At 47.6% G+C, this 24,918-nt stretch overlaps 1 protein-coding gene across 1 annotated transcript in view; it reads right to left on the bottom strand.

Annotated features, from left to right (window-relative positions):
• The window catches only part of LOC142588871 (uncharacterized), a 517,173-nt gene that overhangs the window by 5,323 nt on the left and 486,932 nt on the right, over window positions 1-24,918 (bottom strand). Inside the window, exons 14-22 of the mRNA XM_075700690.1 lie at window positions 24,620-24,712; window positions 22,968-23,151; window positions 16,655-16,732; window positions 12,205-12,243; window positions 7,420-7,884; window positions 6,108-6,427; window positions 5,044-5,318; window positions 2,974-3,152; window positions 1,438-1,577 (exon numbers count right to left, since the gene is read on the bottom strand). Of these exons, the coding sequence (XP_075556805.1) occupies window positions 1,438-1,577; window positions 2,974-3,152; window positions 5,044-5,318; window positions 6,108-6,427; window positions 7,420-7,884; window positions 12,205-12,243; window positions 16,655-16,732; window positions 22,968-23,151; window positions 24,620-24,712 (1,773 nt within the window). The remainder of the gene's footprint in view (window positions 1-1,437; window positions 1,578-2,973; window positions 3,153-5,043; window positions 5,319-6,107; window positions 6,428-7,419; window positions 7,885-12,204; window positions 12,244-16,654; window positions 16,733-22,967; window positions 23,152-24,619; window positions 24,713-24,918) is intronic.

The following is a 24,918-nucleotide window of genomic DNA, read 5'->3' as shown; positions in this document are numbered from 1 at the left end:
AATAGCCAGTGGATACAGCTTATATGGGTCACATTTATATTTTGTTTTTTTTGTTTTATACCCAGAAATGTGCAGTTCTGAATGACAATGCCAAATTAAACAGAATCAAGTGATACAAGGTAAAACACATCTGTTACGTCAATATTTCCGAGTGCAGATGATATACACACAATATGAATTGAGCAGATATGATGGCAGCACAGTCTTCAATACAGTTAAAAAGAATAAGAGTAATTAATAGGGATTTAACAGTCTCAAAGTGTGCAGTTTCAAATAAAAATGGACAACACAAACTTTTCCTCAAGTGGCAGACTGCACTTAACTTTCGCACGATGCTTTGACATAACTACATTTAGTTTCAAACACTCAGTTAAGCGTGACAAACGCGTTGGGCCTGCTAGTACATGCTTGCTAATGTTTTAAAAAGCCGGGATTACAAGTATTTCATCGCAGCACGCACACTGGCAGTAACAACAGATTGCAAGCAGAAAATAACTGAAAAAGAAGGAAGGCAGTGTAAAACGTTCCGTATTAAAAATTAAATGGGCAAGAACATCGTGCATGCATGATCCATCCATCAATCTCGCCGAGAAAGAGCGTCCATCTTCGAGTAGCATTGAACACTGCGTCCATGAGGTGTTAAAATTCTGAGGCTATGGCCGACTGACTATGATGAAAGTGCTTTACAATTGATGTATGAGTGAGAACGGGAGTCGAAGAGGTGTCGAGAACGTTCACGATGACGACTGTCGGATCCACCTGCTACGGTGGCACGGCGAGTTTTCCCGACGTTGAGCTCGCCGCCTCAGGAACACTCGTGAGATGGCTTACAGATGAAATGCGACACATGGAAAACAGTACAGAGCACATTCGCGTCCGAAGATTGGTCGATCGCTGCGTTTAGAACTACCAAAAAGGCATGCCGGGTAGTAGGGTAAAAAACGACAAAAAAAAAGAAAGCCGATGTTCTTGAGGAAGCGCAAAGTTATCGAGGGGGACTTAAATGGTGAATGAATTCCCACAAGGAATTATACACTGTGCATCCTACTGTGCTGTCAAAATCTGGCATTTTTTAAAAAGTTTTATCCAGTCAAGAGAAAGCTCGGCTGCCGTACTAGCCAATCAGAATTGACGCGCACACGATGGCGAACTTGGCAACATGGCGGAATTAAAAGCAGTGTCTGCGAAACAGCGTCCCTTTGGGGGAGCTTTCTGAGCTGTGTTACTTCGTCCACAAGGGCTTTCGCTCTCGCACACGTCTGTCTGCCGGCGCTACTCGCCACGCGGTCGGGTCGGTTCGCAGAAGAATCCGCGCGTGCTGGAAGCGGCGTGCAAAGCCAAGCCAAGCGCGATCCAGAAGACGAAGAGCAGCGGCCGAAGCCACCATCGCCACAAGAAAGCGACCAAGCGGCAGGGGAAGGCGTCTCGGCTACGAACCTCGCATGGCTGCTGTTGGCTAGCTGGCCCGGACTGCTGCTGCTGATGATGATGATGTTGCTGCTGCTGCTTCCGTAGCCGCTCCAGCTCCTCGCTGTGCTGAAGCTCGCACTCCAAGCGCTCCATCATGTGTTTTTGCTCTGTGTCGCGATGACCACGGCCGTTTCGGCGAAGGGCGAGGGAGTTGCGAAAAAAAAAAACGAATGCAAGGATTGGGAGAAATGGTAGAGGAGGAGGGGATGGATGCAAAAAAAAAGAAGAAAGGCATGCGTTAGCAACTAACATATTAGTGACACGACTGCACTGGTTATAAAACTATGATGCTGTCACTCGTTGTTCAGTATGCAGGCACAGGGGAGTTGCGAAAGAGCTGGTGTTAAAGGCTGCGCTTACAGCAAGGTCAGAGAAGGCCTGGGCCGAGCAGGGTTTCGTACACTGCAGTACATTGGCGTGCAGTGAGCGCAATATGCGGCAACACACCACTATTTTTAAAAAGGGATTTCCATGCATGCTGCGCTGCTGCCAGTGTAAATGCACGATAGGCGCTGTCGTCGAAGCTTCAAATCAAACGCGCATAGCAAAGTTCAATGCCATCGTGCATGAACATTCGTAAAACAGCTTTGAAGAAAATATGACGGACTCGCGATCTTCCAACTCCTCTTACCAGAAGTGCGTCGCACATGCTACAAACACGTAAAGCGTCTGGAACCTGATAATTACGACTGGTGTGTCACATGTGCACACTGAATCGGTTGTTCTGGGCAGCGGTGTTGAGGCCGCATACAGCTAAATTTAATGATTCCGCGATGAGCAGCTCTTCCGCACATAATGTGAACACAGCTGGAACCGGAACATCGGCACAAATTGCTGGGAACATTGCCGGCGAGCGAGAGCAACGTGAACCGCGGCCTTATCCAGGCAACGCAGAGTGCTAAGGCATGATGCACCTACAGTGACGCGAGAACGAGCCCAATGCTCTCTCAAGTCCTACGCTACGAGTTACACAAAGCGACGGCAGCCCATTCAAAGCTGATCGTCACAGCGATGCCAGAACGATATTACAGCAGTGTGAAGATGTCGCATTCTAGATTTTAGGAAATGCTACATCGCTACACAGACATCTCATCCCTTCGCTCATTAGCACTGCCGATTCTTTTCACCTCAGTCGCTGGTACATGCTTTAACTCAATAATAATAATAATAATAATAATAATAATAATAATAATAATAATAATAATAATAATAATAATAATAATAATAATATAAACCCAACAAACTACATCAGGTGCGCTGCCTTACCGTTTTTAATGACATACCGATTTACGCAAGCTTCCATCGTGGTAACGACGCGGATGTTCTGCAGAGTAGTTGACGTATTTTTGTCTCATTAAACACACCACAAACACACCACACACACACACACACACACACACACACACACACACACACACACACACACACACACACACACACACACACACACACGCACACGCACGCACACGCACGCACACACACGAGTGAAGCCTCGCCACTCACTGAGGCGCTGCAGCTGCTCCTCGCAGTTCTTCCGCAGCCGGTCGTGCTCCTGAAGGTGCAGCGTCTCCAGGTGGCCCTCGATGGCGCCGATGGCCTTGCCGATGAGGCTCGCCAGCTGCTCCTGGAGCGAGGCGCCCGACGTCACGCTGTGCGGACTCGAGCCCGGGTCGCCGCCATCGCTGGGCGTTGCAGAGAAGGAAAAACAAGGAGAGATGCTCAGCGTAAAGGTGCTAAATGTAAAGGTGCTCAGTGTAAAGGTGCTACGATGCTAAATTTTTCTAGTTCTCTGTTTTCTTTTTTTCTCTCGTTAAATGACTGTATAAACCATACAAAGCTTCCAAATAATTAAATTAACAGCTCTAAAGTAGAGCCTGGACACCAGAAATCGGAAGGAACGAAGTGCGGCGCCGACTTCCAACCGGCTCGTTATTTTACTGCTATACCAATTACAGGGACGCTCGAGGAGAATGTACAACACCGTCGTGATGCTCTGTATAAAGTTCGCATGCGACAACGTCCTATGGCGCGCCGCATGCTGTGGGTGCCAGAAGAGTGCGCAGGTGAACCGAGAAGGACGACGGCCTGACACGTGCGCCGCCTTCCCGCGCGCCCAATGTTGCAGGTGACGGGATCGAGCGCACGCTAGGAGAGCGCCCGTGTGAGTCTCCTCCTTTGGCCCGGCCGTGGCGGCGCTGGCTGTCGGCGAAGCTGAGCGCATGCGCAGCTCGCGCGCAATTCTATCTCGGAGGTAATCTGCGAAGGGTGCAAAAGCTGAGCGAGCCGAGATGGCTGGCCGTTTCGCGCACGCCGTCTGTCGGCGCGGCTGAGCGCATGCGCAGCTCGCGCGCTATTCTATCTCGGAGGTAATCTGCGAAGGGTGCAAAAGCTGAGCGAGCCGAGATGGCTGGCCGTTTAAAGTGCGCCGTCTGTCGGCGAAGCTGGGCGCATGCGCAGCTCGCGCGCACTTCTATCTCGGAGGTAATCTGCGAAGGGTGCAAGAGCTGAGCGAGCCGAGATGGCTGGCCGTTTCGCGTGCGCCGTGTTGCCGCGAGCCTAATACTGAAGGTCGCGCAATCCCTAGCGAGAGCTAGCACGAAGCATTCGCTCCCTTGCGCCCACGCTCTTCGTGACGTCAGCACCACGACAGCGATTGTACGCGGTCACCGAGTGACACCTGTCCCTATTTGCCTACGTGTGCGACACCGTGCTTGTTAGGTTAATTAGTAAGTGAATGTGCGCTGCAATTTGTGCGGTCGATAAATCTACAAGCTTTGCTTCGTGTAGTTGCGTAATGTTTTGTTATCGCTATCAATGCTTCGCCTTTAATGCGAAGCTGCAAATTCTCTTAAACAGACATTTCTATATGATTTACTGGCAACTACAACACGACAAAGTAGTAACAAATAAAAAAGCTAAATAGCAAAGACTAAAGCTGAAAGTGATATTATTGCAATACCCAAGAAAGGCACCAGAAAATAGCAAAGCGAACATGATACAAATGCTTAATTATAGCTTGCACGTTTAAAGTATAAAAACTTTGCTTCTTTCTCAGGCACAGTAATAAGGTAGGCTGTTGAAGGTTTATTTTCGCACTGTTAGTTCAATTATGTTAACACCACTAGTGGAAACCTATAAGCCGTATGAAAATAACACTACCAAGCGTCAGGCCACGCTCAATAATTTATTGAAATACTTGTTCTCATGAACCAGTTTCGGTACGAGCGTCATATGTCACGTATAATGACGTCATGATAAACAGGCTCGTTCCGTTTCTGTAATCGCTACTACTGCTACACGCGAGCGCAGCCAGGTGAAGCGGTCGCAGAACTTTTGATTTTACGAACAGCGTCGCATATGTAGCCTTATTTCTAGGCGGTGTCAGCAAACAAGCAAACTTCGTACTGCATCATGGCGTCCAGATAATGTCGATGACATCAGGTTCGGCCTTTCAAGACCAGCTTTAGTGTGAAGTTAACATGTATGTGTTCATCAACGTTGATAAGTGCTAAACTATGTTATTGTACTGTGATCTGCTTTCTCTTTCTTACAGTATTTTTTTGCAATGCCTACCTTGGCGTGCTGCTAGCGCCCCCTGTGCCGGGCTGGTTGCGAGCGCCCCCTAGCGTCTCGACGTCACCGTCGGTGCCAGCGGCAGCAGTGGTGGTGCTCCACGCGCCGCATCGCAGGCACTGCCTGAGCAACTGGCAGATGTCCTCGGTCAGCTGGGCGGTCAGATCCTGCGGCCTCCTGAGCTGGGACTGCGGGTCGCTGTCTCGCCGGCTGGGCTGTAGCCTCAGGTTCTGCTCCAGGCTGGTGCGGAGCTCGCGCTCCACGTCGGTGCGAACCTTGGAGAGGCGGAAAGTTTACCAACGTGAAGGAGAGAGAGAGAGAGAGCGCGAAGGAGACGAAACCAGAGATGGTACAAATAGACGCATGTGTGGTTTGCTACCTTGCGGCATGGATCGAGAGACTCTCGCGGGTGCCGACCCTGCCCTCTAGAACGCTTCTTTACTCGACACTCCACCTGAATCTAAGAAAGTCGATGGAAGTGCCGCACCGCACTGAAGTGGTCCCTGCACTCCAATGCATCTATAACTGAAGTAGCCTTGCGCATTACCTACCCCAACCTAAGTTATACTACCCTAATACATTCCCGAAAGAAAATTTTGTAACCTGATCTTTTCGGCCGCCATTTAATTGCACAGGAGTGAAGGTGTGGCCGTCGAGCAGCTTGCTCGTCGTGAGAACCACGGAGCAGTTTTATTTAAGCGCAGTGTCTTCTCCTGATCGTGGGTTCTGCTGACGTAGAAGAAAATAAACGAGGAAACGGAAACAGTAGATAAGAACGGCGTACCCATGTTGACTAACTCCTCATCACAGGGACAACCAAGGAAATTTCTGAAGAAAGGCAGTCTTCTACGATCGAGGCGCGACAGAAAAAAAAAAAAGAAACTGAGCTGGGATCGCTACAGGCATAGGCAAGGACGTGGACACGGATTACTCTTGTCTGCCGACGTATAACAAGTAAGCGAAGAAGCAGACAAGCACGCGGACTGCTGCGTCACCATCGTGCGACTCCTAAAAGGGGGCGTGCCAGATCTTCAGAAGGAGTGGAGAGAACAGCGGCTCCTCACCTTTCGCACGAGGTCCTGCTCGACCTGACAGCGCACCTCGGCCAGCTTGGACTCGTACATGGCCTGCATGCTGGGCGTCCCGCCCTCGACGCCAGCCGCCGAGGAAGCCTCGGCGTCACCCTGCAGGCGACCCATGGTCCCGCTCGAAGCGGTCACTTCCGCCAGAGAGCGTTTGAGTTCGTTGAGCTGCTTCGCCTTCACCTCGATGTTCGCGAGCAGCGCTTCCCGCTCCGCGTTCCAAGCTTCCCGCTTGCTGTTCCACTCGTCCGCAGCATTCTTTTGAGCTTCCTCCAGCTTGGCCTGCGGAGCGAAAACATCAGCTTCAACGATGGTCACGTCGCAAAGATGAAAGAAAAAAGGCACAGGAAATTGTTTTCGTACGGGGACGAGCTGGAAGTGCTAGGCGTCGCGGGCGAGTGAAGCTGGCTAGAGACCGTAGTACGCCCGAAGAAATAGACAGGGCTATCGTTCGCAACGATAGCCGTTCTAGGACAGGTCAGAAAGCTTTCGCGGCGTCTATGGCAGGTATCACGTTATCATCCGTAACATTGTTTCATTGGCAGGTCACAGGGAAATAAAAGTCGTAGTTTCGCCGTATTTTCGAAACAGTGACAGCGAGGGATGCGCAACACCGAAGAAAGTGCGCTCGCGAATCTACGGTCTCCATTTCATGCCACAGCAGTGTCTTCTTACAACTCCTAAAGTCCCACCTTTGATTCCCCTTTCACACGTCGGTTCCCTGCCGCTTACCAATACACAGCAATGTCCGGAGACAAGTTTTCTGGATCTGGCCAATCTATGCTCGGTCTTCCGAGTGCTCACACTGTCATCTCCGAGTGCTCACACGCACTATTGGGAACAGCCGACTCACCGTTTCTTTCTTCCTTACGTTTTTTAGAATGGGAACTCGTACGGCTCGTGCCCACTTCGGGGTAGGTCCACTCACAAGCTCCCAGAACCCACTCAACAACCGTCCCTTCTCACACTGCCCACTCCCAGATCTGAGTGCTCAAATTAACTTTACGAATGGCCAAACAGTGCCCACTGACCCCTTATGAGGTGCCAATAAGAATAAATGGGAACAACCGACTCACACACCCTTTCTGGTCAAACACTCGCAATCGTCTCTCAATACTCGCGGGCTCGGCTCTACTCGTACCTCGGAGTACGCTCGCAACTCTCCACATTCGTGTCACACTTGAGTTAATTTGTCAGAGCGATAAGGTTCTGGGTAGGCGTGCTGCCCTCATTTGTCGTTACAACCCTCCCCCCCTCCACTTTCTCCCTCGTTTAAATGCTTACTCTTGGGCACATCGAGAGGACGCGCAGCCGCGTACGAAGCGCATAACACTCGCCTGCAGCGCCTGCGCGGTGGTCTCGGAGGCCCTCTTCATCTCGCCCAGCTGCGCCACCTCATGCTCCCGGGCAGACAGCTCCGCGGCCAGCTGCTCCCTCTGCTGGGCGAGCTGGTTCTGGAGCGCCGTGACGTCGGCGCGCAGCCGCTCGGCGAGCACGCTGCGCATGCTCAGTTCGTCCTGCAGCTTGGCGATCGTCGACTGGGCGCAGTCGATCGAGTCCTTGTCCACCTCCGGCTGGCCGCACAGCTGCGCCTCGAGATCGGTGACCCGCTGCCGCCAGCGCTCCTCGATGTCGCGCAGCGCCTGCTCGAACCGGGCCCGCAGCCGCTCCAGCGGCTCCCGCTGCGCCTCGCCCAGCTCGTCGGCGTCCAGGGTCAGCTGGTACGCGTCGGCCACGCAGGGCAGGATGCCTGCGCCGTCGTTTCGCACGATTTCGTCGTTCTCGCAACTTACTTCCTTCCCAACTCGAAGACGCAAGGAATTAAGAAACTGTTTATCCGTTTGCTTTGAATACTGTAACAGCGCTAACACATGTATTCCCCTTCTTTTTAAAACCCACGTTGCTTATACCACCAGCCTTGCCCCGCCTGTGCTATTCTTCGCATTGCAAATTTATTTGTTACCCTATACGCGTGCGTAACGTTCCAATTATGCGTTCGTGTTGCATTTGTAGATGGTACAACAAATAGTAAATAATCATTAGCTTTAAACCCATGGATCTCTGGAATAAGTCACGAGTTCAAGGGTCCTAACTGCATATACTCACGTATCACCCATGAGGTTCTCAGTGATAAACTTATTTCCCGATTTATCCGTCTTTATCTTCCGCCTTTTTGTGAACTCCTCGTACTCACGAACACCTCATGATCGATCCGTATTAAAGGCCGTCTCACCAAGTCGGGCCGTGCAGTTCAGTCAAAGCTACGCGTCTTCAACGTCTCCATTACCGTCGTCGTTAGCTTACCTCCCAAGTACACCAGAGGGGGCTAAGACCTTTCGCAGGGACGGGTCATTGCCTCAGCCTTGAGTCACGCAACCGTATTACCGAAGAACTTCAAAATCTCAGACACATCGTCTAATATCTTGCAATACCGAGACAGTGCCTAGCTTTCCACGGCCGGCGTTACGACACGGACTCCCGTCAGACGCTCGGGAACGTGAAACATGAGAACGACTCACCCACTGTCTTTCGCTAATGCTTCCGATCCCGGCACTGTTTTAATTATCACAGATGAGTCAGCGTAGCGCTATCGACAAACCCTTCTGCCTATGCGGACGGTTCTCGTCGCCGGAGTCGCACAGTTTTCGTTGCACTGCGCTACGCGGGGTCACTGAGGTGAAGCACGAACCCTAAGGGAGACGTAAAGTCTTTACAAAAGCTCTTCACTGCACTCCAATAATTTACACTCCATGTGCCAACAGCGCCCCCTGGCGTACGCGGCGCGAACACTGTCTAAACTCCTCCCGCCATACGATGCTCTGCAGCAGGCGATTATTCCTTAGTACACGTCTCGTTATTCCGACAGGCGCTCAGCGTCATCTATCGCATGCGTAAAGGGACACTAAAGAGAAACGAAAAATTAATTCCGAATGGTAAAGCATCCCTTCAAAACAATATTGTCGTTAATTTTGTGGTAATAGGTCGATTAAGAGAGTAGAAAATGTAGAATCAAAGTTTCATCTTTTTTTTTTTAGATTTTCGCGCCGTAACCAAAGCACCGGTACCTCGCGTGACGTCACGGATTTCAACGTGTTCTTCGGCAGTTGGGCCATTTTGGGCACCACAAAAATCCCCGAAAACTGCCAAGTTCCCTCTCTCGCTGGCCCTCTTTAAAAATACGATGAACAGGCCATATCTTTACTCGCGGAAAATTAACGAGGCCCGAGCAAACAATGCCAAAATCCATGACACCATGGCGAGTTGGTGCCCGAACATTACTGTGGCGTCGCCACTAGTCTTTATTCCCTGCGTCTTTTCTAGCTTGCTGAGTCTCCTTTCACGGTAAGAGTGGCCTTTTTTTCTTTCTTTGGTATCTGTTGAAGGGTAATTTACCAATACAGCTTCAGCTGTTTTTTTTTCTCTTCAGAGCGTCTTGTTAATTACACGTCTAGCAAGCACGACAAGCCCGGCCCTGCATAGTTGAGCCCGAAAAAACGAGCAGAATGCACGTTTTTCACGCAGAAGGATTCACCGAAGCTTCGCGGAAGGATTAGCGCGGCGCACAATGGGGCGAGCTCTCCTGCTCCTCCTCCTCCTCCTCCTCCATACCGTGGAACACGCATCCCGGATGTCGTTACGCATTGGCTGGACTAGAGGCCCCTGTATTTAACCTTCGTTAACTTACACTACGCGAGGTCGGCGAAGTGACGCGTACTCAATAAGCACTATAGGGTGTGTCGCATCCCAGTGGAGCACGGTACTTCACGATCGAGGTTACTGATAAGACTTTTTTTATTGTTGTGATGACAATTATAGGGATGCTGGAAGGGAGTATGCGTGGTCGGCGCTGTGCCACGTGCCACGTAGCACGCTGGACCCGTGCACTGCGATGTTGGAGGTCACGTGCTCTGCTGCTGGTGCCTAGGCGATCATGCCAGAGGAAGCCGAGAAGGCTGGCGTCTTTCTTTTGTTGTTGTTGTTGTTACATTACACATACTATAGCCGAGTCACCCTTCTACGTGCCGAAAGAAATGAAGGGCAAGTGTTGCCGAAGAATGGGATGGAAAAAGCAACAGTCGTCACAACAGCGGAAGTCGTTAAAGTGCCCGCAACGTGGAACGACTACCGATAAATAGACATTTGCTCTGGCACGTTAAGAATGCACACACACACACACACAAACACACACACACATACATATATATATATATATACACACACACACACACATATATATATATATACACGAGAGCAGAAAGAGAACCGAGGGGCTCGCTTTTGGTAATCGTGACCACATAAAGCCAACAGACAATGAAGCCAAGGAAAGTATCGAAGAAATTAGGTGTAGTTGATGCTGAAATGAAGAAAAGGGAAATTAAAGTGCACGAAAAGATAACTTTTCGCAGGTGGGAGCCGAACCCCACAACCTCCGTATTACGCGTGCGTTGCACTACCAATTATGCTACGGCGACGGCTATCAATCCGTCCATGAACTTGGGCATATATATATATATATATATATATATATATATATATATATATATATATATATATATATATATATATATATATATATATATATTCAAATTGATGCTACAGGTGCAAAGCTTCTCGCAAGAAATTTATGCGTCCAGTGCTCTGGCGGTCTACAATTCTGCCACTACGACGTGCAAACTTAAAATCAATCAGTTCAGCAGTTAAATTCTTGTTAACTAATTCTGGAAACGTGTTTTACGACTGTAAACCTAGCTTTCCTGCGAGACAGCCTGGCGAGCTAATGGCGGCGCAGTTATTTCTTTGGAACCAGCGGTCGCGGACGATTGATTGCCTCGACTTATATGAAATTGAAAATTGCAGGCGTTGCTCTCACGACGAAACCGCGCGCAACGTTCGAGCCCCGGAACGTCTTCGCCTTCATTCGAGCAATCGGCGATGACGTCACCAGTCGGGCACGTGTGTGTACGCAATGCAGCCAAACGCACTTTCACAATATATTGTATTGCTGTATACTGCTGTATTACCATATATTTCGTATTGAACTAAAGAATTTGCTACTGCTATTAAACTTCCTCAGCAAAAAAAAAAAAAAAAAGCTATTATGTTCCAGTAATCAGAAGCAGTCGTCGATGAAAGCACGCCGTGTACATACACGCAGACTTTGGTTCCTAATGTAAAATTACAAGTGCCCTTCCGTCTAGAGGATGATATTCCACTAGTACTTGAGCGCTACATCTTAATTTGGCAAGAGGGGTTGCAGATTTATTTATCCCCAAGCTATCTTACAATTGAACTGCAAATATGTACTGTCTTAGTTAAATATGGAGACGCTTTCGCCAACGGACAGCGAGAGTCAACATAAAGTCGTGCATATAGACTTTAGAAACTAATGCTTATGCGTTAATTCGTACGCCTTATTCGTGATTTACAGGCGGTGGTCTTCGGTGGGACGATAATATGGTAAGAGGAATGTTTCTTTATTCCTAAAGAAACAAACGCCTATCGAATTTACGTATAGAACGCTAAAATTAATTATGAGGGAGGCTTCCGATCTTCCTAGCATTCCTGCTTTTCTCCCACGTCACACTGCGACCCATTCTCCACGAGGTTCGAGTTTCAGAAACAGAAAGCACGTCACTAAAAAAAAAAAAAAAAAGAATAGTCAGTGCCAGAAAATGAATTACCGCGAACTAGGTGATTTGGAAAACAGCTCCTCAGCCATCCCGATGCCGCACATCTTGCGGCGTCAGGGTTCCCTCTTTCTTTTTTAATCAGTAATTCCATAAAAATGACACTTTCATTATCCGTAAGAGAAATCCGTAAACAGCAACGACAAAATCTGCGCCCGCTGGGCAGAAATAAATAAATAAATAAATAAGTAAATAAATAAATAAATAAATAAATAAATAAATAAATAAATAAATAAATAAAATGTGTTGCAATCAATGACGCTTTACAGCCTGCCACACATAGACGACAACGCAGCGAGTAAGAAGCGTGCCATGCCATTAAGCGCTTTAAAGCAAAACTAAAAAAAGAAACTAAAGACAAACTAGCACTGCGTTCAAGTTAAACGACTTACTATGAGACGAGTGAGCGAGCGTGAGTTCGTGCCACAAACCTGCAAAGAAGTTGCGTTAGAAGAGAGGAAAAGTCATTCGGCCATCACCACGTTTCACAGGAACAAGCCATGCCACATCGCCGTTTTGCACTCGGCAAGCTTCGCCAAAGGAAAGTTTTAAAGCAACGGCGCCAACAAGTACAACAGTCGCCTCTCAATGCATCTGAGACCATTGCCAGAACGTCTTACACCTGACGATTAGAAAGCGCAGCAGAAATGAAGAAGGAAAAAAAAAAGAAGAAGAAAGCAGCGATACGGAGAGTAGCACGCATGAGCAATACGGAGTACAGGATGCGACATTGTTAAAGGGAACACGACATCTACCTTTCTGTTCCTACCCTTTGTCTCCATTCCTGCGCTGAAGGAAGTTGCAGTAATTCGAGGGGGGGGGGGGCATAGAGAAGAAATGTTCTCTTTCACAGTGACGCAGTGTGTACAGTTCAGTACCTTTCAAAAGGAACACACAATTAGCGCTTGGTTACCGAATACGGCTGAAGTATGGGCTGAAAGCATGGCAACAACATTTTAATGCGTAGACGTCAGCTTAATGTGTACTATCGGCAAGTCTCTTGCCTTGATTAAAGCGAAAATGTTTTGAGCTATACAGTTGAAGTTCGATTTAACGAAGTCATGGCCACGCTCGAATTATTTCGTTAAATCGGGAAGTTCGGAAAACCCAGTAAGGAATTTTTTCCGGTCCTTCGAAATCTAACATTGTAACGTAGCGACACCGAAAAGGTACCACGGCACTATACTTGCCGCTAACCCAAGCTTGCGCGTGTAGAAAGCACGCAAGGGCGGCCCAATCACCGTTGCCACTAGCGCCTTATTTTGTTGTAGCGCAAGTTTAACAAGGACAACAGAAAGGCACATCTGACACATACAGCGCTAACTTTCAACAAATTAATTTCCCGTTCCCGTCGCTGAATATACGCCCTCCGAACGTTGCAGAACACGTGTAAAATTTCGGTAAAAATAAACTGGAAACCACACGTAAGCGACACGTTTACCGAACCACGCGTTTACCGAAATTTTACACGTGTTCTATGACGTTTCGAGGGTGTATACACAGCGACGAGAACGGGAAATAAATCTGTTGTTGAAAGTTGGCTCTGTGTGTGTCAGATGTGCCTTTCTGTTGTCCTTGTTCAGCTTGCGCTACAACAAAATAAGATATGCCGCACCAGCAAGCCCCTATATAGCTATCCTCATCACCCAGCGCCACCTGGTACGAAAAAACACTACCGACTCCCGAGTCCGTTATTCCGTGCATGGGTGCGGCGTACAGCCCCGTCAAAATAAAGCTAGGGGCCGTGACTAAGGTGCCTAGATGTTCTGACGCGATAGCGCTCTCTCTTTATCACAAATTTTTTTACAGCTCACTAAGCCGCCCGCCTTACGTCACGCCATCATCTTCACGCATGTCACAGCGCACCAGCCATCAACTCCAAGTTTCTCGTCCTCGAACATGAACTGTCACTTTTCAATCATCATTTTTTCCTCGAGCTGCCAAGGACTGGAACGACCTACCCATTATTGTCGCTGCCATCACATGTCATTCACAATTTCTAGAAACTGTTGAAACTTGTATTTCAATGTAACACCTGCCTTTTCCTATGTTCACATGTTAACCACCCCTTATGTAATACCCCGAACGGGGTCTTTAAGGTAATAAAATGAAATGAAATGAGAGCACGCTTAAAGAAAAACCCGTCTTCGTGAAAATTCGAAAGAAATCGCAGCTTCTTTTTTTCTACTCGTTTATCTGCGGAAAAGTTTCGTTAAATCGGGTTTAACGCAAGCTAGTTTCGATAATTCAGGTTGACGACAACACTGGACCTGATGGGTACCGGCGGGGGAAATGAAAATTCCTTCGTTAGATCGGGAACTTCGTAAAATCGGGTTTCATTATATCGAGTTTTAACTGTACTGGCTCCGTTACCAGCTAAGCGTTCCGTTTAAGAATGTAAGGTACTGTAAGGCGGAAAGAGTTAGTGGCAGCGTTACAACTTCAGTCACAGAAGAAACAGCACAAACAAAGCTTACTACTATTATTATTGTTATTAGTATCATTATTATTCTGACAAAATGTTCACACAGTTTTCAAATTTCGCCAGCTTAGCTATATAAACAGAACACGTGCTCGGTAAAGTAGAAAAACATGTAGCTCTAAGCACTGCGTACAGCTGCTGCAGGTATAAATTTTTTATTCATTATTTCAGTCATTTAAACGAAGAAAAATGTTTCAACCAACAAGGTAATTAACACCAATTTTAGTTAATTTGACTATTTTCTTAAGAAATAAAACAGCAACGCACCAATGTACAGCCTGCTTTATCACACAAATTTACAAAAAGTATGTATAAAAGCCAATGAAAATCCAAAAACAATAAACAAAGGTTACAGCCTAAATAGGCGACCGCCACAGGATCGTATAATCGTGTAACTGCAGGTAGAAGTTGACACGGCAGAAATCGACTCCCCAGCAGTTTCTTAGAAAACAAAATAACACCTTCAAATATATTAAGAAACCTTCGTAAAGGTGGCGTAAAGGATCTCACCAATCTCTCGGCAAGGTGATGGGCAAGCGGGCGGGGGTGGGGGAGCGGGAGGGAGAAGGGGATAATGCACAGAGAGTGCAAAGTGACAACACATGCACGCCAACGTTCATAAAGGTAAAAAAAGAAAGAGTTAAGAAATAAGCTCGGAGCCTAGGACCGATCGCGATACGCACGAATATAACGAGCAAGGCGGCGCACAGCATCCACAAGCGGTTAGGGACAGAACGACGCCAGCGGTAAAGTCGGCGGCAAAGTGGGGACGACATTGAAGAAGCAGCCGCCACTTTGGAAGTGGAGGAGAGACACGGCCAGAGCCCGAGAAAAGCCGTCCCAAGAGAACGCGGTTAACTTCCCATTCGCGCTATTAGATTTCACCGTATACCACACGCCCGCCTCTTCGCGATCCAAGAAAGGAGCAAAGATAACGGAGCCCGTATTATGAAGACCACTGAGAACGGGACTCAGTTCCTTCGTTCGTTTCTTTTTTCTTTCGCCGTTTTATAATGGTAACGCGCGGTGAAACGAAACGAATGATACAAATAAAGCGAAAAAAAGTAAAAGAGAACGGAAGCAAACGATGATCAACATACTCAAGCTGGCAAAGAAGGGCTATATGTACGCACAAATGTGCACGCCAAATCACAAATAAAAGAATTAAACAAACTTCCCTCGTTCATATAAGCGACGAAGCGGAACATAAGCACGGACAGTCGAGGGAACGCCGAGGGACCGACATACTGCGGGCAGCGCCACATGCCGGCAATATATATATATATATATATATATATATATATATATATATATATATATATATATATATATATATATATACACATATATATGAACCGCGGGGGGATGAAGAGACACAAAATCCAACCCCCCACTCGGATCTTATGGCGATGATACATCGATCATAAGGCGAAAACAAAAACCCAAATTGTAATGCAATCAACGCAATGAGCGAGAAATGATGGTCTGACCAGCACAGGTGAGGTGGTGAGAAAGCCGAGAGACGAAAGATGACACAAACGAACGCACGAAACGCGGAAGAGCGGGACGCGAACGCGAAACAGAAGTAAGAAAGAAGGCTTGAGCCGAAGACAAAGCAAAGTTAAACGTGATGGCGTCTGGAATGGTGGTATATAAGGGAAGGCTCTCGGCAAGAAAAGTTGGGTCGCTGCTGCTCAGAGAGCAGAAAGAGAGGCCGCTCGCCACGAAGTGGGGCGCATAAGTCAACGGGTATTATAGGGCAGCTTAGGAGAAAAAATAAGAAAAAAATAAGAGTCTCGGCCTATGGGCGGCAAAATGGCGGCGGCGCGGACGGCAGTTATGGAAGACAGAAGAGGAATGCAGACGATGCAGACGGCGGCGGCGGCGGCGGAAGCAGACGACGGCGAAGAACGGAAACAGAAGAAAAGAGCAGACGACAAGCAAGAAGACCAGACAGGAAGCTAAAACAATGAAAATTATGGCCAGCGACGCAGCGAGCCAAGCGAGAATAGAAAAGAAGCAACGAGAGAAAGAACAATAAACCAAATGAAGGCGGAGAGATATGAAAGGGTGCAGTACGAAATGAACGACCCCACAAAATGGTTGAACCAACTCAAGTGTAAGTGGGCTCCAAGAAAGACAGAGAAAAAAAAATTATATTATAAGGAAGGACGTTAAGGAGCTTCACGTTCTAGCCTCCTTTTTTCCCGCACATAATGTCGCGGGTAAAGAAAGGCGAAGACAAACGGAGACCCCTCGTGAACGCGAACGAGATTATGAACTAAGATATGGTTGAGAAGTAAGAAGTAAACGTGCTCAAGATTGAGAGACAAAGAAGAAAGGAAGTGAAGAAACCTTACCCTCAGAGCCAGTGCTCGCGGAGAAGCCGGCTCGCTTGCGAATCTTGCCGGCAATAGGGATGTCGTCATCCGACTCCTCTGCGGTGCAGGTAGGGGCGGGACAGGAATACGGGAGAAATTAGGGAAAGAGGGATTGGGAAATCGGGGAAACCGGGAGCAGAAAGACAACGAAGGCACTGAGTAAGACACCAGTATGAGGTAACATAGCGTGAAAGACCATACAGATCAACGTTCGTTTCATTAAGCTTTTTTGTTGTTGTTCTTTTGACCTTTTTGACACGTCTGCACATCACTCAGTTCCTTTTACTGGGACGGTGTTAGTTGAGAGGGTGCTAAAGAATGGGAAGAACGACATATTTACCGACACAAAAAGACTAATACACCGTAAGTATAGAAACCGACGACGACCTTGCTGTGTGCAAATCTTTCTTGCAGTAAATGGCGACCAACTATGCCAACAATATGCTCTCGCGATGGTGCAGGATGGTGTAAAAGCCGTTTGCGCGTGAGGTTCATAGACCATGAATTTAGTGAACGGTACGAAGCTCTTCCTCGACTTCATCATACAGACGGATGGATGAAACGGTGGGGCGGTGTTAACAGTTATTTACCCAGGGAAGCATAGCACCCTTCTCTGACCCCTCTATTCAAATGAAGAAGGTCCCTCTAGTAAGTAACGCTTAGAGTTACTGTATAGGCTCCCTTTAGGGACCCACAAGGAGGCCTACACAGCAACTGTAGCAACGCTCCCCGAGCAACCGTTGTAATATTTACACCCAGAAATCGCGGAGGCGCGTTAAGTTATATATATATATATATATATATATATATATATATATATATATATATATATATATATATATATATATATATGAATAGTGCAGACAGGCGGCGTTGGATAACCTACCTCGCCACTGTAGTAAAATTTGATTACCTCACGTAGGCTCTGGGATTGTTTATCACCGTCTCACTTCATTTCAAAGGGATTATCAACAAAAACCATCAGGATTAGAGAGCCTGTTTACCAAAGTAGAGGGGTAGAGCGTTAAGTGAAGAAGCGTTGTAAAATAAGCGGTAAGTATACACACAAAAAAAAGGTTTAAAACAAGAACAGCGCCACTAGAAATGGACAAGTTGTGCAGTTTTTCGTTCAAAATAAAATGTTGGCAACCCTTTTGAAAGAAAAGAACGAGAAAAATCTACTAGACCAGTGGTACCAGACGACTTCTGGTACTTGTTGCATAGCCTGCATGCAGTCGTCTGTTTCCAATCGGATCACCTACTACATGACGCATGCTGCTGCAAGGGCGTTCCCCATTCGACGCCATCATGACCATGAGTGGCGCTGGCAAACACACCTAGCTCTAGGTTTCAGTGCATGCATACAAATTACACAAGGAAGCGGACGGGGAGGGGGGGGGAGGTAAGCCACCGTAGTATTGTCAAATTTTCGTGCATCGTGAGTGTGATGCGGAGACAGCGAGTTCGGGAAATCGCGCGTCCTTCAATTTTTCTCGCAACTTCAACCCTCAGTGATAATAGGTACTGTCCGAAACACGTCGTCTATGATGCGTTTACTTTTCTGCAACTGCTTCCTGCGAAAGCAGTCTACGAGAGCATGACCTTCGAGATTGGTTGAGGACACCGTCACTGGGACGTGGATTTGGGCACAGCCTATTAGGGCTGCATTTCAGCCGGGAGCTCCTCCCGCCCCCAAGAAAAAAATGTTTAATTAGTCGTATGCTTTTCTTGGCTTTTGTATCAGTTGAGTTCACATCGTTGCTGCTAAAAAAAAATTGAGCCCCTTAGTTTCTCCCAATTCTTCTCCATCCCGTCCTGGCGTCAGGAAATCACAACGAACGGCTGTAAGAGTAAATAAAAAAGAATAACGCGGGATATTTCAAGCTTAAAGTACGGAAACGCAAGTACAGCGATGAACTTTGCGGTGCTGGCGTTACTATAACAAGAACCAAACAGTTAACTCGGGAAACATAAAGGACGCCGAGATTAAGCGCCAAGGAAACATGTCACCAGAATTTTTACGGAACTAACTAGACGGATGACGCCTATAAATAACACCGACAGCAGCCGGCGTCCTCAAGGCTGAAGCAGAAAATAAAAGAAAAATTTGAATCAGTCGAGTTCCTGGGTTGGGCAAAGACGCGAAATACCGTGGCTTTGCCGCCTTGTGTTTAAGTTATTTTATTTTACAAGAACACTTTACCAGGGCGTATCCTGATAAATCAAGAAAAAAAAAAAACAACGCCACCTCTGCGTCGCAGTGTTCCATGTCGTCTGGAAATGACGAATGTGACCCAGGGGGCGCTCAGGTGCAAGGTTCTCAACGGCGCCGCCTCGCGAGGGTTGAGAAAAACTGCCGCGGAAAAAAGAAATTACTAAAGAAAAACAGTGTCGGCGGTGCCAATACAATTCCGTTCGCTAGCGCAGGAAACGTATGCTTCCAAGCAGCACACGACTGTGCCCTACTCCCAAGAGAGAAAAAAAGAATGAACGTGCATATATAGAATGTGGTGGCAAGCAGACTACATGAAAAAAAAAGAAGGCGAGGAAGAGGAACGCTGTGGGTTAAAGCAGACGACAATCGTGAAACAGACAACAGTGATACAGACGACGAAGGCGAAGTGCTCCAGTTGCGAAGAAGCAGATACGTACACCGTGGCTAAAACAAAAGCGAGAGTTTAACAAAAGAAAATTGAAAAAAAAGGAAAGCGGACAAAGTAAGAGCAGAAGTCGCATAGATGTGCAGAAGCGTATACGGCGGGCCAAATATACGCACAAGTTAAAGATGACGTAAAACGTCAAAGAGAGGCATTCAAGACAGATATACGAAACGAGGCCGAATATACGAAAGAAGGTACTGTCCCAATAAATCGGGCACAACTTCCGACAAAAAAAAAAAAAAGAAAAGGGGGAAAGGGGAGCGTGCGTCATATATATATATATATATATATATATATATATATATATATATATATAAAGCACGTTTTCCGTCTTCATTTCACGCTTGAACGATGGCTCGATGAAAACCGCGGAAACGTGCTCGCCGGAACCGGAAGCGTGAACGCACACCGAGGATAACAGAACCGCGAAACACTGAGTGTTTTATTGATTATTATTTTCTTGGTATTCTTTTATTCCCCTCTGGCTTCTTTCGATTTGTCTCGATTACGCTACAGGTCACGCGGAGTAGTTATAATGAACGAGACTGCGTCGTCTGCTATTTTGAGTCGTTTATAACTCGAGAGGCATAGCAGTACAGTGTGTCCCAGCTCACGTTAGCCAAGTTGTTCGCAGAGAAGAAACGATTTTTTAAAAAAAGTTACATGGGGAATCTCCTGTGAGAGTTATATAAATGATGCTAAAGCGCTTGCTACGAACCGCCTGCTGTTTCGTCGTCATATGCTTGCTGTATTCGGTATAATTGCGAGAAAGTGTGCGAAAGAATCATGAAACAGAGAAGCGCGGTTGCGACACCGAAATGGTAACTGAGACCAGAATGAGACGAAGAAGAGGCGAGTAGTAGCAATGCTCACACATGTTATATATGCTGGTCAGTTTGAATGACGATGCTGCTGCTTCATGGAAGAACAACACTGGCCGCCGACGCGCGCTTGTAGTACGTGTCGTAATTTAACAGTGTATACAGTGTATACAGCGCAACAATGTAGTACGTGACGTAATTGAACAGTAGACGCCTCCTCTCGATGAGAACCATTATCAACTCCCTACCGGCCGCGGCTACGTATGGCGCGGCCGCGCGGGCCCCATCTTGAACGCGATCTGCGATGGGGACAGAGTGCGACGGGTGCTGATAGGTTCGTGTGCGCTGTGTTCTCGCCGCATGGTTCGGGTTGCTGCGAGAGGCAGCACGAAGGTCAATTCGGTCGCTGCTGCGGGTCCTAATATGAACGCAATCTGCGATGGCGCCAGAGTGCGACGAGTGCTGATAGCTTCGTGTGTGCTGTGTTCTCGCCGCTTGGTTCGCGTTGATGCGAGATGCAGCACGAAGGTCAATTCGATCGCTGCGCAGGACCGTAATTTGAACGCGATCTGCGATGGGGACAGAGTTCAACGAGTGCTGATAGCTTCGTGTGCGCTGTGTTCTCGCCGCTTAGTTCGCGTTGATGCGAGAGGCAGCACGAAGGTCAATTCGGTCGCTGCTGCGGGGCCTAATTTGAACGCGATCTGCGATGGGGACAGACTGCGACGAGTGCTGATAGCTTCGTGTGCTCTGTGTTCTCGCCGATTGGTTCGCGTTGGTGCGAGAGGCAGCACGAAGGTCAATTCGGTCGCTGCTGCGGGTCTTGAAAGTGATCTCGTCTTACGTGACGGACAGACGAACAGATTTCCTCATTGGATAGGCATAGGAATGCTTATGCATTTAAAAATTCGCGGTGCAAGATACGATTGCAAGACTTCAGTGTTCTGTCATCAGTGGTCTGACGATCAAACACCGTTAGTCTTATAATCATTTCTTGCACCATACGATTCAAGTATTTGTTTTCTTTTAACATCTTGGCTAACTTCAGCTGGTACACCCTATATGACACCCGCTATATTGCGAATAAGGAGCCCATGTCGTTATGAAGATTGTGTGACATAGTGAACATAATCTATCATTGCGAGGAAAGCCCCGCATGGGCTCCGAAATTTCAGTTAACTTTTGACTCGGTCAGTGACCAGAAGCCTTTGTGTAATTTCAAATAGGCTACGTGACCAAACAAGTTTTCCTTAAACTCTTGATTATATCATAAGCGTCGTCTGCAGTCTTTGGTCCTCCTCCTCACAGCTCATTAATGCTGCTTTTCTTCCTTCGAGTAATGCCAGTTCTATGTTTCTAATAACAAATACGAGCTGTTTGTTATCTTCAGAGAGGTTTTAGACGGCGATTCCTTCAAGAGCGTACTTTGTGTCAACTACAAAACAACCTTTGTTTTCAATGTCCGTTTGTCAATGTCATTAAAGCTCGGAATGGCCTTCTAGATTGAATTGTTAAAAATCAAAATACGCTAGCAGTTCCAAAAGTGTGAATTTTCGCATTTTGGATGTAATGGGCATGGTTTACCATAGGCAAGCGCAATATCCGCCCGAGTTTGGATGTCATGAATTATTTATTCAGGCCTAATTTTGAAGTGCCAGCTATAGTTAGAGAAACGAGCCCAAGTAATCATGTTACAGCAAGTTAACATGAAACTTGTAGTTGAAGTTCATTGCACATTCCTCCCTAAAGCTTTACTAACATCGATGGTAGGTAAAGTTAATAACATAAGACCTAACGAAACATAACCGAAATATCCAAGCCGGCACAATTTCTACAATCACACAGCCCAAAAAATTGAACAAAAAGAAAAGCGACGGTTAAAGAAGACCGTCAAGAAATAAATCTCATATAACAGTTAGAATGTCTAATGCATGGCGTACGTAATCCGGCTATCTCCGAGAAAAAAGGGAGTACTTTACTGAAACGGAAATACAGGCTAGTTGGCCTGCTATGACAGGAGAATTACCATGCATTTGACAAGAGATTACGGCAGAAACTGCTGCAGTCTCTTCTTTCAAGCATTGTGATTCAACTGCCAAGAAAAAAGAAATGTTCGAATTGACAAGGAATTTCGAGCCTGAGGACAAGCCCTGCAAGATCTCTGTTACCCCGTATTCTAGAACGCTCCTTCGCAAGAACCTCGGCTCAAGAAAGTTCAGTGCCACCTTTCCCTTTCCACTGAAATGGTCATTAGAGACAGTGGGGGGCAAATCCTGGTCGCAAAGAATGTTACCAGGTTGTTCTAGGTTTCCATTCAGATGCAAAAGAACGGAGTGCTTATCAAGCAACATCTCGCCGTGGGAAAGAGTTATTAAAGCGCAGTGTTGTATTGCCTACCGTTCCCACTCGGTTTGGGGATTGCTGGCGCACAAATCTGTTTGGAGCGCTCATCGGTCTCATGCGGATATAAGCTAGAGACGATGTGTGTATTAGTGGAAATGAAAGGAAGCGAACAGACGGATTACGGTATCGTCGTAGGCACAGGTAACATCACGAGGTAAAGCAAGGATATGCGGAGTGCTGGCTAATGATATGGTAACACGTAACTATAGCTCACACGGGCTAACCGACTTTCGCAAACCCCGATTCACAAAGGGTTGGCGTTAGCCGTCAGCATCGCCATCACCAAGGAGTCGAGGAACAGCTTCGATTTCAGACCAGCTAGCGAATACGAAGGTTAGCTCGGCGGCAAGTTCTCGACGTTATACCGTACGCCCGACCGGGACCCGGCCATAGCCGTCCGTCACTCACCTGACGAAGAGGCCTCGCTGCCTCGACGCTTGAGACCCCCCTGGCGGGAGTAGTCGGACACCCAGGAACCGGAGCGCCGGTGCCGCTTGCCGTGCGCCGAGGAGCGCGAACCCGAGCCGGAGTTGAGCTGCTGGCGCAGCGTCTCCAGCTCGAGCGTCAGCTCGTCGTTGCTGTCCTTCAACTCCTGCGCGCACCGAAGCGGACGCAGTCAAGGACAAAGCGATCAGCCGTTGTCGAACAAGGGTCGCCTCGGGCTTCATTCAGTCAACGGTTCCGTGTCCTACACAAGTGAACTCATCCCCTTGTCTTCTAGAGTTGTCATATAGACAAGCACTTTTAATTGTCTTTAATTAACGTACGTCGCTCGTGGTCGCGGCGCCTGTCTAACGTCGGTTGTGCTGCTCTAACGTCGGCCACAGCTTCGTAAACATACACTTTCACAGGGTGGAATGGAGGCGCACTTTTCTTTTTTTTTTTTTTGGTAGGACAGGCGCGCGTCAGGAAATTCAACACCGATTCTGAGGCACCCTTGGCCAGCGTCCGACTAGGCTTCGGCGTGCTATAATGTATGAGAGCAGGTTTTACCTAAAATTCGCTCTGCTACGGAATGAACTTGGCCAGATGCGGAGAGCGTTACCGGAAGTTCGCATATGCGCGCCTGTGTCAGCGTTCCAGTTATCGCGCTGTCTCCTTGTTGTCACCATCGAACGGCCTCTGCGTACTTCAGTAGGACAATCAAATTGTCGCAGCACCTCCTGGCCAGACGCTGACTCCCTATTGACCAGTGGGCGCCCAGCGGTGGGGGGATCGAACCACGCACCTCCCACAAGCGAGCCAGTCCGCCTATAGAGTTTCCAACAACAATTATTGATGATGATCTGTGCACGGATTTGTCCATTTTTCCTGCTCGCGGCTACAGGCATTCTTGTCGCCTTATCTATCACGCTTTCCATTTCTAAATATCCAAGTCACGTATTTTTTTTTTTCTGAGCACACGCACAATCATTAGGAGTAGCTGCATCCGTAACGGAACTGCATTGTTCAAGACGTCACATTTGCAAACTCCAAAAAACCGTTTGACAAAAGAACGACGAACTCAAGGCAAATCCATGTACTAGCTAGCCATCACGTCATGCTGGCTGCACCACCATTCTTGCGGCTCCCCTTAATACTCGCGCCGGGGTTCCCACTAGTAACGAGCGTACGAATCTCTACGGCATGCGCCACTTGTCGGTAAACGCCAAGTGAAAACAATAATGTAAAGAAGCCGAAATCAAAACAAAATGCGGCCTCGTGTTGTTAGGTTTGTTTGTTTGTTTCTGGTTGTTTTGTTTTCTTAACGTTCCAATCTGACACTTGCAACCATTAACGGCTCATACAAGGGCGGTCGTCGACATCGGACATCATCGCTTTGTCATCAGAAAAAAAAAAAATATTTATTCGTCGACTGATTGATGAGAAAGCGCGATGGAGCTCAGGCTGGAGACACGCGGGCCGACATCAAATAAACAAAAAACCACGGCGTCTCTGGGCAATCATCAATCAGCGATCTCACGTCGAGGCGGCCGCGAAAAAGGCGCCGTCTCGCACCATGCGCATGCACGGCGCCAAGACGACGAGTGGCGAGAGCTAGGAGTACACAGTTAACTTGCCTTGTTCTGTTTGCGCATGACTTCGAGTTCCTGCAGGATCTTCTGGTAGTGTTCGTCGTTGAGGAACGTCTGGCCCGATTCCAAGTCCGCAATCTGAAGGGAGAAACAAAACAACAACAACGAAAAAGCCTGAACAAAAAAATAATTATTTGTACAAGTCTTGTTCGAGTTTCGCGAATAACGAGCACTTTTCGGTGTCCCCTAACTAAAGAAACAAGTCCGTACTGCAGCTTCGCTCACGTTTGTGTTGTGGCCCGGCCATCCTCCGGAGGTCGAAGACAATGCCAAAGGCAGAGGTT

This window comes from Dermacentor variabilis, chromosome 7 (genome assembly GCF_050947875.1).
Source record: "Dermacentor variabilis isolate Ectoservices chromosome 7, ASM5094787v1, whole genome shotgun sequence".
Classification (NCBI taxonomy): domain Eukaryota; kingdom Metazoa; phylum Arthropoda; class Arachnida; order Ixodida; family Ixodidae; genus Dermacentor; species Dermacentor variabilis.
The sequence above is the reverse complement of the archived record's forward strand: the minus strand, read 5'-3'. Positions and strand labels throughout refer to the sequence as shown.